Source organism: Pseudonaja textilis, chromosome 5 (genome assembly GCF_049901715.1).
Source record: "Pseudonaja textilis isolate UNSWEBS1 chromosome 5, rPseTex1.2, whole genome shotgun sequence".
Lineage (NCBI taxonomy): Eukaryota > Metazoa > Chordata > Lepidosauria > Squamata > Elapidae > Pseudonaja > Pseudonaja textilis.
The window spans coordinates 16748352-16764957 of record NC_141994.1 but is presented as its reverse complement, the minus strand read 5'-3'; the positions used below and the strand labels follow the sequence as shown (position 1 = coordinate 16764957).

The 16606-nt window shown below is 46.0% G+C and overlaps 1 protein-coding gene across 1 annotated transcript in view; it reads right to left on the bottom strand.

Annotated features, from left to right (window-relative positions):
• LOC113437573 (beta-parvin) overlaps nt 1-12307 on the bottom strand; it is a 52107-nt gene extending 39800 nt beyond the window's left edge. The window contains exon 1 of the mRNA XM_026702654.2: nt 11818-12307. Within this exon, the coding sequence (XP_026558439.1) occupies nt 11818-11929 (112 nt within the window). The 5' untranslated portion in view covers nt 11930-12307. The remainder of the gene's footprint in view (nt 1-11817) is intronic.
• Between the last annotated feature and the right edge of the window lie 4299 nt (nt 12308-16606).

The following is a 16606-nucleotide window of genomic DNA, read 5'->3' as shown; positions in this document are numbered from 1 at the left end:
CGTGTCTCCGCACCCAAAAAGCAACATGAAAGAGACATCTGAACAACCTACATCCTGGGTGTTGAATGCAAATGGGAAAAGTGTGTCTCCTCTATCATTATTTGTAAAGCCTTTCCCCATCTCTTGCCATTGTAGAAAGTTAATACCCACCCCTCTCCTAGAAGAATGAAATATTTTAGGAAATATTAAAAATGCAGAATATTATATTCCCTTAAGGCAGGGGTCTTCAAACTTGACACCTTTAAGACTTGTGGACTTCAACTCCCAGAATTCTTCCTCCAGTCATGTTTGCTCAGGAATTCTGGGAGTTGAAGTCCACAAGTCTTCAACTTGCTAAGTTTGAAGGCCCCTGCCTTAAGGAGAAATGGAGGAACATGCTCTTGGAGACAGAAAGCAGCCTCCACCTTTCTTAATAGCCCCCAGCAGATGTCAGCACTTAAAGAGATAAAGAGCTTATTGAAAGAAGCCAAATATCTAGGTAGCCCTATTCATAGGCAAAGCAAATACTGCAGGCAGAAATCCATTCGAGACAGGATATTTTAAAACGAAGGCAGGATGGTAGGATTAGCGCTCACTCAAGATCCAAACCAGGACAAAACCATTAAGCCATAATAGGAATTGCCCAACATCCTTTCAGAACACAAGCCCCTTCATTGCATCATCTCAGTTGCACCACCCCCAGCAAACTTCAACCAAACCTGGGAGCTCAGACAACCTATAGAGCCAGCTATGACCCCTACATAACCCGTATAACAGCCACTAGAATACAAGTTCTTGCATAGAAACAGGAAGCTCAACTGCAAAGCCCAAGAGAAGGTATCTAAAAACCTCACTCTCAACCCCATAGGGTCAGCTGCCAGAGACACCTGTGGTTCTGTTCATCATTAAACCTTCTTTCCAATCAGCCTTCATGTTTCCAGTGTCTTTCTCCTGGCTTGGAACTGAACCAGATGGATCTTTCTTCCAACACCATCACCCCCAGGTGCTACCATGGGTAGGAAAGCACATGGCACCATCCATCAGGGAGGGAAGGCACATCAGATATCCTTTTTACAGCTGGATTGGCCAACAGGAGCCTTATCTGCATTTGGAAGAAGCATTTCAGATTAAAGTATTATCTTCGTGTACAGTTATTTCACAACTGGAAAAAAGATAACAGATCACACTTCTTGCTATTTGGAGAGGGGAAGATGAAGCGAAGCATTGCAGGCACAGAGGCTGCAAATACTTTTCCTGATGTCCGTCGAATTAAGAGCTAAACCATCCCGAGTATTGGGACTACCGAGTGGGACTTCCTCCTGGATAAGTCTGTCTGGAACTAAACATTTTTCACATGGCCCTTTTAAAATGAGAGTAGCAGAACAATCCTGGGGAAAGTTAAGTTTCCGCTGTGGGTACGGATGTGAAACTGATCCTACACATACACACATGCAACTTCAGGTGACTTTTTCCTTCTTTGAATCCAGGACATCGAAGGACCTATATGATTAATTTCTGGTGTTTTTTTCCATCGAGTTAAGAGCTAAATCATCCAGTGTATCGGAAAATACTGAATGGGACTTCCTTCTGGATAAGTCTGTCTGGAACAAAGCATTTTTCACTTGGCCCTTTTAAAATGAGAATAGCAGAGCAATCCTGCGAATGTGTAACTGATCCTACGTACACATAAGCATTGTGCATGCGCGCGCACACACACATCCATGCAACTCTAGGTGACTTTTTCCCTCTTTAAACCAAGGATGTTGCAGGACCTATGACTAGTTTCTGGTATGTCTTTTTTTTTTACTCACCATTAAACTCTGAAATCTCTGAAGTGAAGTTTGAACGAGTGGATTTCACCAACCTACACAAGAAAGCTGCTCTGTTTCCTTTCCCGATTCATGCAGTGACCTAAAAGCCAGGAATGTTCTGATCATCAAAACCATCAAAACAGCATCAGCTAAAGGAAGTGACCACTGGATTTCCTGACAGATACACAAGAAACACTAGCCTCCAGTTATACTCATTTTGAAGTTAAAGGCAAGTAAAGGCTGTAATCAACTTAGGCAATCCTGGGATATTCTTGACCAGTTAATTTTTTTTTAAAAAAATCAGCCTTTAACTGATAAAAGGCCTGGAGACTAAAGCATATGAAGAGCAGTTGCAGGATTAGGGTATGGCTAGTTATTCTCTCCTAAGCTTTCCCCCAAAGCACTAAGCAACTCTGTCTCCCAGCAAAACCTCTTTTATTAAAGGAATGTGAATTTATTGCATTCACATTCAGCCAACGGCCTGGCAAACAGTCTTGAAAAGGTATAATTAGGAGCTCAGGCCTTATCTATCTTGGAAAGCTGTCGGGTAAATATTTCCACACATGGTGTTGACAGGGAAGGGCTGCGCACAGAGTCTCTAGGTTACACAGACAGATCTTCACGAGGCTAGAACGAACGAACGAATTTGTTTCCTGCAAAAGCCCCTTCCCCTTTTGCTTCTCTTTTAATCCTTATGGGAGGGGCCATTCATCGTCAACCTATGGCCTTACTCCCACGTCGACCCTGAGTTCTAAATTGTGCCTTCCTTTTGGCAGCTCTGCACATGCACAGGCTGGAAACGGGTTCCAGAAGCTCCCCCGCCTTACTGCTGTCTGAGCCCGAAGGCAGCTGATGACTGCCAGCCTGCCCTGGCCCCATCTCTGCCTCTGATGCAGAGCCCTCATCCGAGCCTTCCTCAGCCTCCAGGACTGGCCCAGGTTCCTCCCCAACCTCCTCGCTGTCCGACTCTGCTGCCACCGGTGGGCCACAACACTAGTCTAGAAAAAAGGACTGGGGGGACATGATAGCAGTATTCTAGTATTTGAGAGAGGCTGCCATAAAGAGAAGGGGGTCAACTTATTTTCCAAAGCACCAGAAGGCAAAACAAGCAACAAGGGATAGAAGAGAAGCAACCTGGAATTGAGGAGAAATTTTCTAACAGTGAGGACAATTAACCAGAGGAAGAGCTTGCCTTCAGACATTGTAGGTGCTTCATTACTGGTGGTTTTTAAGAGGAGACTGGACAGTCACTTGTCTGAAATGGTATGGGAACATCTCCTGGCTGAGCATGCGCGGCAGATACCCGACAATCAGCTGGCTGGCAGGGGACGCGCATGCATGCGCAGTGGGGCTCTTCCAGGCAACCTCTCCAGTGCCGGTGGAAGTGGCTCTGTGTGCCACTTCAGGACGCAAGCCATAGGTTCGCCATCACGGAACTAAATCATATCCCTGATGAATATACAGTAAAGATGACAAATAGATTTAAGGAATTGGATCTGATAGACAGAGTGCCTGAAGAACTATGGATGGAGGTTCGCAACATTGTACAAGAGGTAGCAACTAAAACCATCCCAAAGAAAAAGAAATGCAGGGAGGTAAAGCCACATTGTAAAATTACATCTATCCTTCTACCCCCTGTTTTTTTCTGGACAATTAGCATTTAAGCAATATAGCCAGGATCCCTATTGCTCTTCATGGTGCACTTCAGTGAAGTCAGCTCTCTTTTATTAACCATATAGCCAACATCTAACCTTTTAGACTAATTATGTCTGGCTCTGGAACTATACATTTTTTCGCATTGTCAGCACCAACCACTCTTGGCCAAACTTCTGAAGATGTCCAACATGCGGCACGCCAGCACCATTGTGGTGGCACAATGACACCCCAGGAGCAGTGGCTGCAACCCCAAGAAACCTCTATTACATACACTTCTTACCTTCTTTTAAAATGTGTCATATTGAAATCAGGGGGAGGAAGAGGCAAAATGGCTGCCACAACCCTTGCAAGTGTTTGAGGCTTCTGTATCAGCCTGGACCCCTCAAAATGCGTTGATCCTCACTAGCCTGAGCAAAGTCTACTGAGGTGGTGGTATAAAGCAGGGGTGTCAAACTCAAGGCCCGCGGACTGCATCTGGCCCATGGGGTGCTTAGGTATGGCCCTCAGGATCGCCTTGGAAACAGTGAAGGGCTGATCCAGGGTGCCTATGCCAGCGAAAATGGAGCTTGAGAGAACCATGTGTGGATCTCTCGAGCTCTGTTTTCAGCTGCAATGGCCTCCTGCAGCGCTCTGCCAGTGAAAACAGAGCTTGGGAGGGCTGTTTTCTCTGGCAGAGCGCTGCAGGAGGCCGTCGCAGCTGAAAACAGAGTCTGGGAGGGGGAGCCATCACATAGGTGCCCTGGGAGGGGTGCACAGGGTGCCCCCTGACACCAGGGGTGGGATTCTACCATTTTGGACCGGTTCGAGAGAACCGGATGTTAAATTTGCATCTGGTTCACCAAACCAATATTTGACTGCCTGGCCCCACCCACCCTGCCCCTCCCCTCCCAGGAGTCTCCACGTGGCCCATTTTCGATGCAGGGAAGTGCAGGGTCTGCACAAAGGCTCCGAGAGAGGGAACAACAGGCCTTCCGGAAGTACTGGAAGTCTGGAAACGGGCCTGTGAAGAAGCCTCTGGACCTTTTGGGAAGGCGAAAAACGGCCCTCCTGGAAGTTCCAGTAGGCCACACCCACCATGGCCACGCCCACCCAGCCACGGGGCAACGAACCAGTTGCGGGGATTTTTGAATACCACCCCTGCCTGACATAAGTGACACTGAGCTGGCCACACCTACCCCGGCCCCGAGATCAAACACTACCCTGAGGCGGCCCTCAATGAAATCCCCCGCCTGGTGTAAAGAGAGCATCCCCAGCCACAGGGAGAGATGCAGACATACTAAGGGCATAATTCACACCATTTCATATAGCTTCATAGCTGGACTTCGTAGCTAGGGATGGCCAGCGCCATTACACGCTCAGCTGGTTTCAGGTCAAACCCAACATTTCTATAAGGTGTACAGGCAGTCCTTTAGTGATCGTTCAAAGTTACAACGGAAAAAATGTCTTATGACTGTTTTATCACACTTATGACCACTGCAGCATCTCTATGGTCATAAGACCAAAATTCAGACACTTGGCAACTGACTCATTTATGACAGTTGCAATGGTCCTGGAGTCATGCCTGATTCCTCCTTTTGCCGTTGTAACTTTGAATGGTCGCTAAGCGAACTGTTGTAACTCAAGGACTACCTATATTCTTGGTAATATTTTCTGAACAATTTGTCCTGGCCTCCGCTTTCTTCTTCTTGAGCTGAGATGGGGGGGCAGGGGGGAAGAGGACAGTTCCAAATTCCCTCAACTAAAGTAAAGACTTACACTTAGGCAAGAAAAACCAAAAGTACATATATATAGACTAGGTGAAACCAGGTTCAATAGCAGTGACTGTGAATCTTAGTGGACAACCAGCTAAATGTGAGCCAGCAGTGTGCAGCAACAGTCAAAAAAGCTAATGCAATCCTAAATTGTATTAACAGAGGGATACAATCAAGATCAAGGGAAGTACTAATACCATTCTATAAAGCCTTAGTAAGACCACACCTAGAGTATTGCATACATTTGTTCACCACATTATATAAAAGATGTGGAGACTCTAGAAAAAATACAGAGAAGAGCAACCAGGATGATGAGGGGATTGGAGAATAAAACATACGAAGAACAGTTACAGGAACTGGGCCTGGCTAGTCTAGTGAAGAGAAGGAACAGGGGAGACAGGATAGCATCTTCCAATATTTGAGGGGCTGCAACAGGGAGGAAGGGGTCAAGCTATTTTCTAAAGTGCCTGTAGGCCAGACAAGGAATAATGGATGGAAACTGAACAAGAAGAGATTCAACCTGGAAATAAGGAGAAACTTTCTGACAGTGAGAACAATCAACCAATGGAACAGAAGTTGCCCTCTGAAGTTGTGGGAGCTTCATCACTTGAGACGTTCAAGAGGAGATTGGACTGCCATTTGTCAGAAATGGTGTAGGGCCGCCTGCTTGGGTGGGGGGGTTGGACTAGATGACCTACAAGGTCCCTTCCAACTCTGATTATCTGTTATCTGTTAACTTCCTTGGTATCTCAGGCAGGTCTGTCCCTGGTCTCTCCACGATTCCTCTAGCAAATATCTCCAAAACTGCATGGCTATGAGAAAACCAGCATAGAGGATCTTCCCCATTTCTCAGTCTCTGCACCAGAACAGGGGTCTGTTCTGACCCAAACCTTGTTCCAAGAAAACAAACACCAATCAGAAAATCCTTTTAATGATTCTTTACGAATTCCGTTCCTTCACAGTTAAAAGGCGGTTTCAAACTAATTATCTCTGATAAGAATGAGCCTTGCCAAGGTGGTGCAAGGCTGCCAAGAGTACTAGATAAAGTTACTAAGAAATATTTCAAACACAAAGGGTCTCCAAACAAAAACTAAGTTTGTCCGAATGTCCAGAAGGCTTGAATACAAAAATTCCTTTGCTTCCTGCAAAGAACTCCGGTTTTTCAGCTGGCTTTTATCTCCTCCCGGAGGGGCCATTACCTTGCAGCCTTACTCCCGAGTCGCCCGTGCTGCTGCAGCTGCTCTTTCCTTCGAGCAGCCCTGCACACACGTGCACTGGGCACAGGCTCCTCAGGAATCTCTTCATCACTGCTGCCAGCCTCCACAATCTCCGAAGGCAGCACTCCACTCCCTGATGGTGCTGGTCCCATTCCCGCATCACACGCAGGCCCCTCATTTGAGCCCTCGCTCTCCGAGACCTGAGCCATCTGCACCTGCTGCTGGCGAACCCAAGAAGCTGTCCCTGCATTGCAGCTAGAAAAGATAGAGATCCTTTGCCAAAGGACGGGCAGAGGATTTGACTGGCCCTGTTCACTATAGTCATCTCCACCCCCATGAAACAATCCAGCGGATGAAATGTTTCCTGCGATAGAAATGGATGCAGCACTCGGCCAACCTTGGCAACTAAACAAGGTGAGATAGGCTTAGTCTTCGGATGGGAAAATCACGAGAAAATAGCAATAGCATTTAGCTTTATATACCATTTTAAGGGGTTAACAGAGTCAGCTTATTGCCCCCAACAATCTGGGTCCACATTTTACCAACCTCGGAAGGATGGAAGGCTGAGTCAACCTTGAGCCTGGTGAGAATAGAACTGCTTGCAGCCGGCAGCAGTAGTCTGCAGTAAGGTAAAGGTTCCCCTTGCACATAGGTGCTAGTCGTTTCTGGCTCTAGGGGCTGGTGCTCATCTCCGTTACAAAGCCGAAAAGCCAGCACTGTCCGAAGACGTCTCTGTGGTCATGTGGCCGGCATGACTAAATGCCAAAGGCGCATGGAACACTGTTACCTTCCCACCAAAGTGGTCCCTATTTTTCTACTTGCATTTTTTACATGCTTTTGAACTGCTAGGTTGGCAGAAGCTGGGAGAAGTAACAGGAGCTCACTCCATTACACAGCGCTAGGGATTCGAACCACCAAACTGCCAACCCTTTTGATCGACAAGCTCAGCGTTCTTAGCCACTGAGCCACCGCGTCCCTGCGGTACTGCACTCTAATCACTGCACCACCCATGGCCAGAAAGTTTTTTTTTAAATGACACCTAATTCAGAGCAATAGGAAACCACTTCTATATAGTTGTCAAGAAAGCTTCGCAGGCGTGTTCAAAAAGTTGACGTTTGGAGAGAGAGTTTTGCCCCTCCAAATTATGGCCGTCTTTAATATAGGTAGTCCTCAACTTACAACCACAACTGGATGTTGGAATTTCCGTTGTAAGTTGTTGCAGTCATGAGTCGAGCTGGACCTGATTTTATGACAATTTTTATGGCAGTCATTAATCACTCTGTCATTAACTGAATCCAGCTTTCCCCAATGGGTGTTTTTTCTTGTAAGTCGGCAAAACAGGTCTCAAATTGTGATCATGTGACTGCAGGACAGTGCAACCAGTTGTAAATGCGGGCCAGTTGCGGAGTGCCAGAATTGCAATCACGTGACCCCAGGGATGGTGCAACCGTTGTAAGTCTGAGTACAAATCGTAACTCGCTTTTTCTGGCTTTGTAACTTCTAAGTGTTCTTAAATAAACAGTTGTAAAGCGAGGAGTACCTCAATTCAAATTTGGTTTTAAAATGTTAATGTTCTTAAAAATATGAATCCACAAATCAATTTGTATCTTTTCTTATATTACCCTCCATCTCTAAGTCAAGGAAATGAATGCTTTAAGCTTCATGTGGCTTGGCTGAACTTGGGATGAGAGACCACCAGGAAATCTCAGAACTGCAAATCTGTGAGGTGGAAAAAATTATCCTGGAAAAAGACAATGTTTAAATTCGCTGCTGCTGCTAATGCAACCATCAAGAGTGTCGAACTCGATTTCACTGAGGGCCACATCAGGGTTGTGTTTGACCTGGGGAGGATAGGCGTGGCCAGGGTGGGCGTGGCCAGCTTGACATCACTTGTGTCGGGGATGCCTATGGTGGCCCAAGTACTCTACCAGCAAAAACAGGCTCCCGAGCTCCGTTTTCTGCTACAACAGCCTTCTGCAACCCTCTACTGGAGCTCAAGGGGGCCGCCCATGGCCCTCCTGAGCTCCGTTTTCACTGGCAGAGGCACCCTGGGCTGGTCCTTTGCTGTTTCCAGGGCAGCCCCACGGGCCAGATCTAAGCACCCCGTGGGCTGGATCTGGCCCCCAGGCCTTGAGTTTAACATCCCTGATCAAGATAAATAAATAGATATGTCATGCCCTTGTTGGAATCTGATTCTGAGAGGGAGATTGAGCAGCTGACAGGGAGTGGGAGTGTGGCTCTGGTGGCTGTGGAAGAAACGGGGGAAGGGCAGTCTGGCTGGGCATTCAGAGGAAGACCCAGGACCATCCCCTCTCCATCCTAGGGAACACAGGGAGGAACGGAGAAGGGAGCAACGTGGCTTGCGAGAGAGGAAAAGGCCTAGATCCCTTTCATTGGTTGCAGCTGGGAGAACAGGATATAAGTGGGGCATTTGCACACGGCTCCTTGCTGGAAGCAAAGCGTGCATTATCTTGGTCGAGGCTTATCTGGGTTTTGGTGTCCTCCCAACTGTGAGTGCTGCATTATTCTTTGAAAGTCTGCAATTTATCATCCTGGCCTGCCCTGTTAATTACTTCAGTGTGGTTTGTGTTTGTTTTTTTAAAATTTCTAATTATCTTTATTTTGGGTTCGGACTGCATTTCTGCCTTTCGTAGACTGTTTTTTTGGAAGAGTTTGTTATCCAGCCGAGGATAATTGGACATTGGGGCCAAGTTGGAGGCATTAAAGGAATTTATTCTACTTTTGTGACTTTGTTATTTTTGTTTCATGCCCGGGGTCATCATAATGTATTAAATCTGAATGGAGCTCAATTGAGAGAGAGCAAGGTAAAAGAATATTCTTGCAGTCAGTGAGCTTACAAGTCTCTGAAAAGCAAAAACAGCTGCTTTGGGGCTCATTCCAGTTTTGCATAATTTATCCGTACATTCCCATTTTGCAAACCTTAACTTATTGCACATCACAAAAACTCCCACAGTTCAGCGTAATTCTTTCAACAGCTTGGTGACACCAAGTCCAGGGATCATCTAGTTCAACTATTGATCTAACTAAATTCACTTAAATTTCAGCTATATGACCAGGTATTGTAAAAATGACCATCATTATTTCATATGCATAAACCCGGGGATCGTAACAACAACCTTGTAGAGTAGGGCAGTCTTACTGATCCTCTATAACGGCAAAGCAAAAACTCCGAGAGAGATTTCAGCTGGGCCCTTCTGTCTAAATACATAAATGCTATTAACCAGGAGGCTGAAATCCCCTCAAGATCATTTTGCATGGATCAAATCCATATGAAAATTCCCACCAAGCAACTGGAATTGCAGAGAAGGGAAAACGAATGGAGAGATTAAGCAGGAGACTTTTAAAGTTTCAGTCCCACTGACTTCTATTTCCTGGGAGGAATTCCTCTGTGAGTGTAAGTTGTTCTGACCTAGGCTTCCCAAGATCATGAAGCCGACTCCTCCTACCGATAAAACCCCTTTTATTTAGGTTAAACTGAATTCCTCTCCAGCAAAGTCCCGGCAAACTGTCTTCCATGAGATTTCACAACTACAGACCTTTATCAGGCTTGGAGAGTTGCCAGGCCAATATCTTCCAAACGCCACGCTGTAGCAGAACTTACTTGGTAAGGTCAGGAATAGATCTTCACTCTAATGAGTTGAACTAACCGTCTCCTGCAAACAACACTCCCCTTTCGCTGCTCTTTATTCCCTCTGGAAGGGGCCATTCACCATCCACCTGTGGCTTTACTCCCTTGTTCCTTAGTTGTTCCCTTCTTCTGGCAGCTCTGCGCATGTGCACACTGGGAATAGGCTCCAGCTGGTTTTCTGCCCCACTGATCTCTGACTCCGAAGGCAGCTGATAACTGCCAGATAGCCCTGGCCCCATCTCTGCCTCCGATCAGAGCCCTCGTCAGAGCCTTCCCCAGACTCCAGGACTGGCCAAGGTTCCTCCCCAACCTTCTCACTGTCCAAGTCGGCCGCCAGCTCTCAACATAGGTAGTCCTTGACTTACGACCACAACGGAGCCCAAAATTTATGTTGTTAAGTGAGCTTTGCCCCACTTTACGACCTTTCTTGCAACAGTTGTTAAGTCAATCACTGCAGTTGATAAGTTAGGAACCCGGTTGTTAAAGTGAATCTCGTTTCTCCTTTGCTTGTCAGGTCAAAAAAGACGATCATGTGATCTTGGGACACAGCAACGGTCATAAGTATGAACCAGTTGCCAAACATCTGAACGGAATTTTGATCACGTGACTATATGGGGATGCTGCCAAAGTCATAACTTTGAAAAACAGAAGTCCCTTTTTTTTTCAGTGCCGTTATGACTTCGAACCGTCACTAAATGAAGTGTTGTAAGTTGAGGACTACCTGTAGAGGCACTCCTGGCTCTCTTACCCAACACAGGCTCCAGCTGCCTTCACACAACATGCCCAATCCAGAGAGAGAGAGATGTTACACCTGGCAAGGGGTTGCAGCTGTGTTTGCAGCTCACATCCCTGACATAAACTGTTTCAACTCCTTCCCTCAAAATGAGAGCCCTGCACACCAGAAGAACTAGACATAAGGACAGATTTTCTCGAATGCCATCACTCAGCTAAACAAATAATTCCCTCAACCCAGTCAAATTAACTACTAAGACTGTATTACTATTCTTCTCCTCATCCTTCGTAGTACTTTTCTCTTCCCACCGATGGCTATATCCATGCTGCTTGTATCTTTACAATTTATATTGTTTTTATTTGTTTCCTAGTATGGTTTGATTGCTTATTGGTATCCTGTGACTAAGTGTTGTATCTTATGCTTCTTGACGAATATATTTTATTTTTTCTTTATGTACACTGTGTGTCCAATCACACTTGGCCAATAAAGAATTCTATTCTATTTCTATTCTATTCTATTCCTTATTCTATTCCATTCCATTCCATTCTATTGGGGTCCCAAAAGGTCCTTTTTTTCCTCCATGAGGGAACTGGACTTTCTTGTTTTTTCTTTTGAAGACGTTTCTCTTCTCATCCAAGAAGCTTCTTCGGCTCTGACCGGATGGTGGGGAAATGGAAGGATTTATACTCCCTGCAGACAGCTGGTCATTTGCATCCTTTTAGCAATTTGGAGGTCAGGGTGGCGCCTTTTATCCAAACCCAAATTTATCCAAATCCGGGAAAAGGATTAATTCCACCGCCAGGTCTCTTCCCGAGCTCCTACCCACCCGGGACACTCGGGCTGGCGTGGCTCCTAACCTGCCCGGCTCTGTGCCTTTCGCGGAGGCTCCGGGCGACGGTTCTCGTTCGAAGCACGCGGGGGGCGGCGGGGAGAAGCGGGGCCGGACGCAGCCAGAAGGTCGTCCCGTCCTCGTCCTCGTCCCCCGGGCTGCCTGCCCACCCACCCGGGTCCGGCTACTCACCCTCCTTGGCTTTCTTCTTCCTGCCCAGCGTCCCTCCGAGTTTCCCCAGGAAAGACTCGTCCTTCCTCATCCGATGGGGCCGCAGGGTGGGCGAGCGCACCGGGGAGGACATCGCGGCGGCGGCGGAGGGTGGCGGTGTTGGGCGTGCTCGGTCCGGGGCTACATGGACCGCCGGGCGAGGGGCTTTTGGAAGGCGCGCCGGGCTTGTTGTGGAGACCCCCCGCTTCCTGGCCGCCGTCGTCGCCGGCGAGGCTAAACGCAGGAAAGCCGCCGCCTCAGGATCGCGCTGTCCGGCTCCCTTCACAGCGCCCTGCTACGGCGAGGAAGTCCGCGGGCGGTGAAGGGGGGTAGAGAGAGACGCGGGAGGAGCTCGGAGAGGTGGGGATGGGGGGCGGCTGGACTGAGAGGCGAGGCGAGACCCCGCCGGCAATGGCGCACAGACGCCCGCCCGCCCGCGTCCGGCTCTTGCGGCTGCAGCTGCTGGATGAGGGGAGGGGTCCCTCTTTCTTTTTTTTTTTTTAGGAGGGGCTGCCCCGCCCCGCCGCTTCCCCTCCCAGCCTGAAGGCTTGACAAAAGGTTTCCCGGCTTCTTGGCGTCTTTCTAGCACTCAAAGCTGGAGGGAAGCTACTCCCGAGTTGCAACAGGAGTGGGGGCGGGGTAAGGAAGGGAAGGGAGAAGTTGTTGCTGGGGGGGGGGGGGGGGGGGGGGGCTCTTGGCTGAGCCAAGCCCGGGATTGAGGCGGGTCAGGGGAACCACTTGGAAATCTCCCTGTTCCGAGAAAGGAGAATATTGGTAGCTCAAGAGTTGAAATGAGGGCCGGGGGTCCTTGCCGCCCTATGAGCTTTGCTCGCAAGACGTTTCATGACCCGACTAGGTAACATCATCCGTGCTAGTAAGGAATGCTTTGCTTTTTTTTTTATATTCTAGTCCACGGGTGTCATGTCACGTGACATATTGCAATGTATTTTCCCTTCATGAAGCTGGGGTGGGCGTGGCCTGCATGTGACACATCTGCCTCATGGACTGCCATTTTGACACCCCTGTTCTAGTAGCTTGCCCTGTCAGTGTTGGTGGGATTGGTCTTGGTCCAGCCAAAGAACCACCAAGACCACACCCATCAACCCTGTCATGGCAAACCACTAGAATATAAATTGAGAGCAAATCCTATTCCCTCCTAACACTGATGATGTTGGGTAATGAAAGGTCAGCAAGAAAACAAGCAAGCTCAGCACCAAGGACGCCCCCTCCCCAAACCTCCGGGCTGTAGGCTAAGTTAGGAAGACAAAGAAGGCAGCAATGGGAAACCACTGAGGCCAAGAAAAGATGGCCTCATAAGGCATTTGATTTTCATTACTGTAAAATCAGGTGTGTCTTTTCATAAAACATTTTAGCTGGAAAAGAGATGATCGGATTTTTTGTTTTTGCTATCATGGACTAACAGTCATACGAATACATACACTATCATGTTTTCAGGGCATAGTAAAAATCACCTTTCACAGAAGTATGTGAAAGTCCACAAGTCTTAAAGTTGCCAAGTTTGAAGACCCCTGGATTACAACACGTGACTTGTTACTCCAAGGGTCTTCAAATTTGGCATTCCTGAGCTAACATGACTGGAGGAGGAATTCTGAAAGTTGAAGTCCACAAGTCTTAAAGCTGTCAAGTTTGAAGACCCCTGCTCCATGTCATCATTTTACAAAACAAAAGCCAAAATAGAGAAACCATATGTGACAAAGTATACCCTTAGTGCTTCCATAGGTATGAAAGCTAAGGTGCTGCTAATCAAAATGTCCTTGATCAACTGATCATCAGCAGGTGTGACTACTTCTATAAAATCTGAACTTCTAGGAGTTTGCTGGTCTGCAGCATTGAGGTGTGTATTAACACAATGCCAAGGAAGAAAGACATCAGCAGTGACCTTGGAGAAGCAATTGTTGCTGCCCATCAATCTGGGAAGGGTTATAAGGCCATTTCCAAACAACTTATTGAGGAAGATTATTTACAAATATTCAAGACATTTGCCAGTCTTCCCAGGAGTGAACATCCCAGCAAATTTGCCCCAATGCTGAGAAAAATCCCAAAATTTCAAAGTTAAATCTCACACTTTCCAGAACTCAGTATGTTAAATGGTTAACATTCATGGCAGTACAATTAGCAAAAGATTGAATAATACGGTTTAGACAAGACCAAAGTGGAGATGTTTGGCTGTAATACACAAGCAGGGCATATCAGCAAAAACATCTCATACTGACTGTCAAGCACGGTGATGGAGGGAAGGATGATTTGGCCTTGTTTTGCAGCCACAGGAGTTAGCACCTTGAAGCAATTGAGTCAACCAAAAACTCCTCTGCTAAAGTATTCTAGAGTCAAATGTGAGGCCGTCTGTCCGACAGCTAGAGCAGGGGTCTTCAAACTTGACAGTTTTAAGACGTGTGGACTTCAACTCCCAGAATTCCTCCTCCAGTTATGTTAGCTCAGGAATTCTGGGACTTGAAGTCCACAAGTCTTAAACTTGCCAAGTTTGAAGATCCTTGAGCTAGATCATGGCCGACATTGGGTCATGCAACAGAACCATGATCCCAAGCACACCAGCAAATCTACAACAGAATGGCTGAAAAAGAAAAGAATCAAGGTGTTGCAATGGTCCAGTCAAAGCCCAGACCTCAACCTGATTAAAATGCTGTGGTGGGACCTCAAGGGAGCTGTGCATAAAGAAATAACCACAAATCTCTCAATGAACTGAAGCAATGTTGTAAAGAATGAGCTAAAATTCCTCTACAACGATGTGAGAGACTGAGAAGAGTCATACAGAAAACAATTACTTACAAGTTATTACTTCTAAAAGTAATTCTGCAAGCTACTAAATCACAAGGTGTGCTTAGTTTTTCATACATGGCTTCTCCATTTTGATTTCCTTTTTGTAAAATAAATGATGGCATGGTGTAATATGCCATGTGTTGTTGTCCACCTGAGGTTGTATTTACCTACTTTTAAGAACTGCTAAGGACCAAATGATTTTTACTATGTCCTGATAACGTAAAACCATAGAACTCAAAGTGGGTGTGATTTCAACATGAATGTTAAATTTACATTACAATAAAACAGTAGCTGTCAGATGATCACAATCTCCACTTTCAATAAGGAAATAGCCCAACAGAACCAAAGCTTCAGCAATCATAGGAAGAATAAACATCCTGTTCATTCCAGGCTCTTCATGACTGGATCAGCTGTGTAGACAGTGTCAATCTTGATTCTCCTGCTCATGTGCAGAGTAAAAATTAGGAAAACAAACTGGGTCAACCAACAAACTTAAAAGAAGCTGTTGGAATTCAGGGTTACAGACAGGAATTCCCCCCCTACGTAATATTAAACATGGTTATTCTTTTTAGTAAAAAGCTACTGAAGCTTATTAAAAGACAGTATCCTCATTTGCTAAGGCAGGGGTCTTCAAACTTGACAGCTTTAAGACCTGTGGACTTCAGCTCCCAGAATTCCTATTCCAGTCGTGTTAGTTCAGGAATTCCGGGAGTTGAAGTCCATAAGTCTTAAACTTGCCATGTTGGAAGACTCTTGTGCTAAGGGAATAAATTCAATCCGTCATTTTCACAAAGAACTGTTCAAAAGCAAAAATGGGGGGGGGGGGATTGTCTCAGGAGCCACCTGAACTTTGCAAAGGATTCCAAAATTCCAGGAGAACAACCCAAAAACTTCTTGTTCTTCGAAAACTTATTTAGAAGAAAAAGGGTTCATAGAAAGATGACATTCCTAGGGCAAACTGGCAATAAGACCGGTCATTTAAATATTATAAAGAAGGAGAAACTGGTAACCACTGAGGTTGTCTCTTGTAAGAGAAATAACCTACATTCTGGTAATCAAAAAGCTCCATTTTATTATCAACTGTGATTTCTAAAATAATTAAGAGCTGATCTACCCTAATCTATATTCTCATCTGGAAGTAATTTTTCTTGATGTAACCTAAAGCCCAATTCACCCACCATAACTATTTATAGGGGGTGGGGGGAGATATTTGTCTTTAAAAATGGTCACATTTTGGAAACCCGCTTAATGTTAGAGGTATTATTCAACACACAGCAGATACAAACTATCTAGCTGGACCTAAATTAAACTCCATCACGTTTGGCATCTGCCCTGGGATCCTTTTTGGAAAAGATCAGAAAATCCAAAGAGATCCTTGGAAATGACCTGAAAGAAGCTGTCTAGAAGTCATTAGGACAAAAACAAGAACAGAAGAAACATGTGTTAAATCCAGGAAGTATTACTCAAGACTGACACACACACACAGCATTTCCTGGGGAGGGAAGAAAAAACACAGAGAGACTTCCTAGATTCTGCTACCTGAGCCCGAGCCCGATAAAGTTTAGTTCTTGTCATTCTGTGAATTGTCCCTGATCTGGTTTACCTCATAGGCCTGACAAAATCATGCTATATAAGTAAGTATTTTTAGGCAATGTGACAAATTTTGCCTGGTAATGACATTTTTTTGTTCTCAAGCTTTTAAATAACAAAAAATGCTAGATGGAAAAGGTGCTACCTTTTGATTTAGGTTTATTTAAAAAATAATAATCTCAAAGAAAGCTTGTTTAATGCAGTGCACAGAGTGTCCCTCCTCAAATGGGGTATTCAGCAGGTTCTGACCAGTTCTGGAGAAACAGTAGTGGAAATTTTAGGTAGTTTGGAGAACCAGCAAATCCCACCTCTGACTGGCCTCACACCCATCTATTCTCTGCCTCCTGAGCCCCAGCTGATCGGCTGGGCCTTCTTTTGTTGC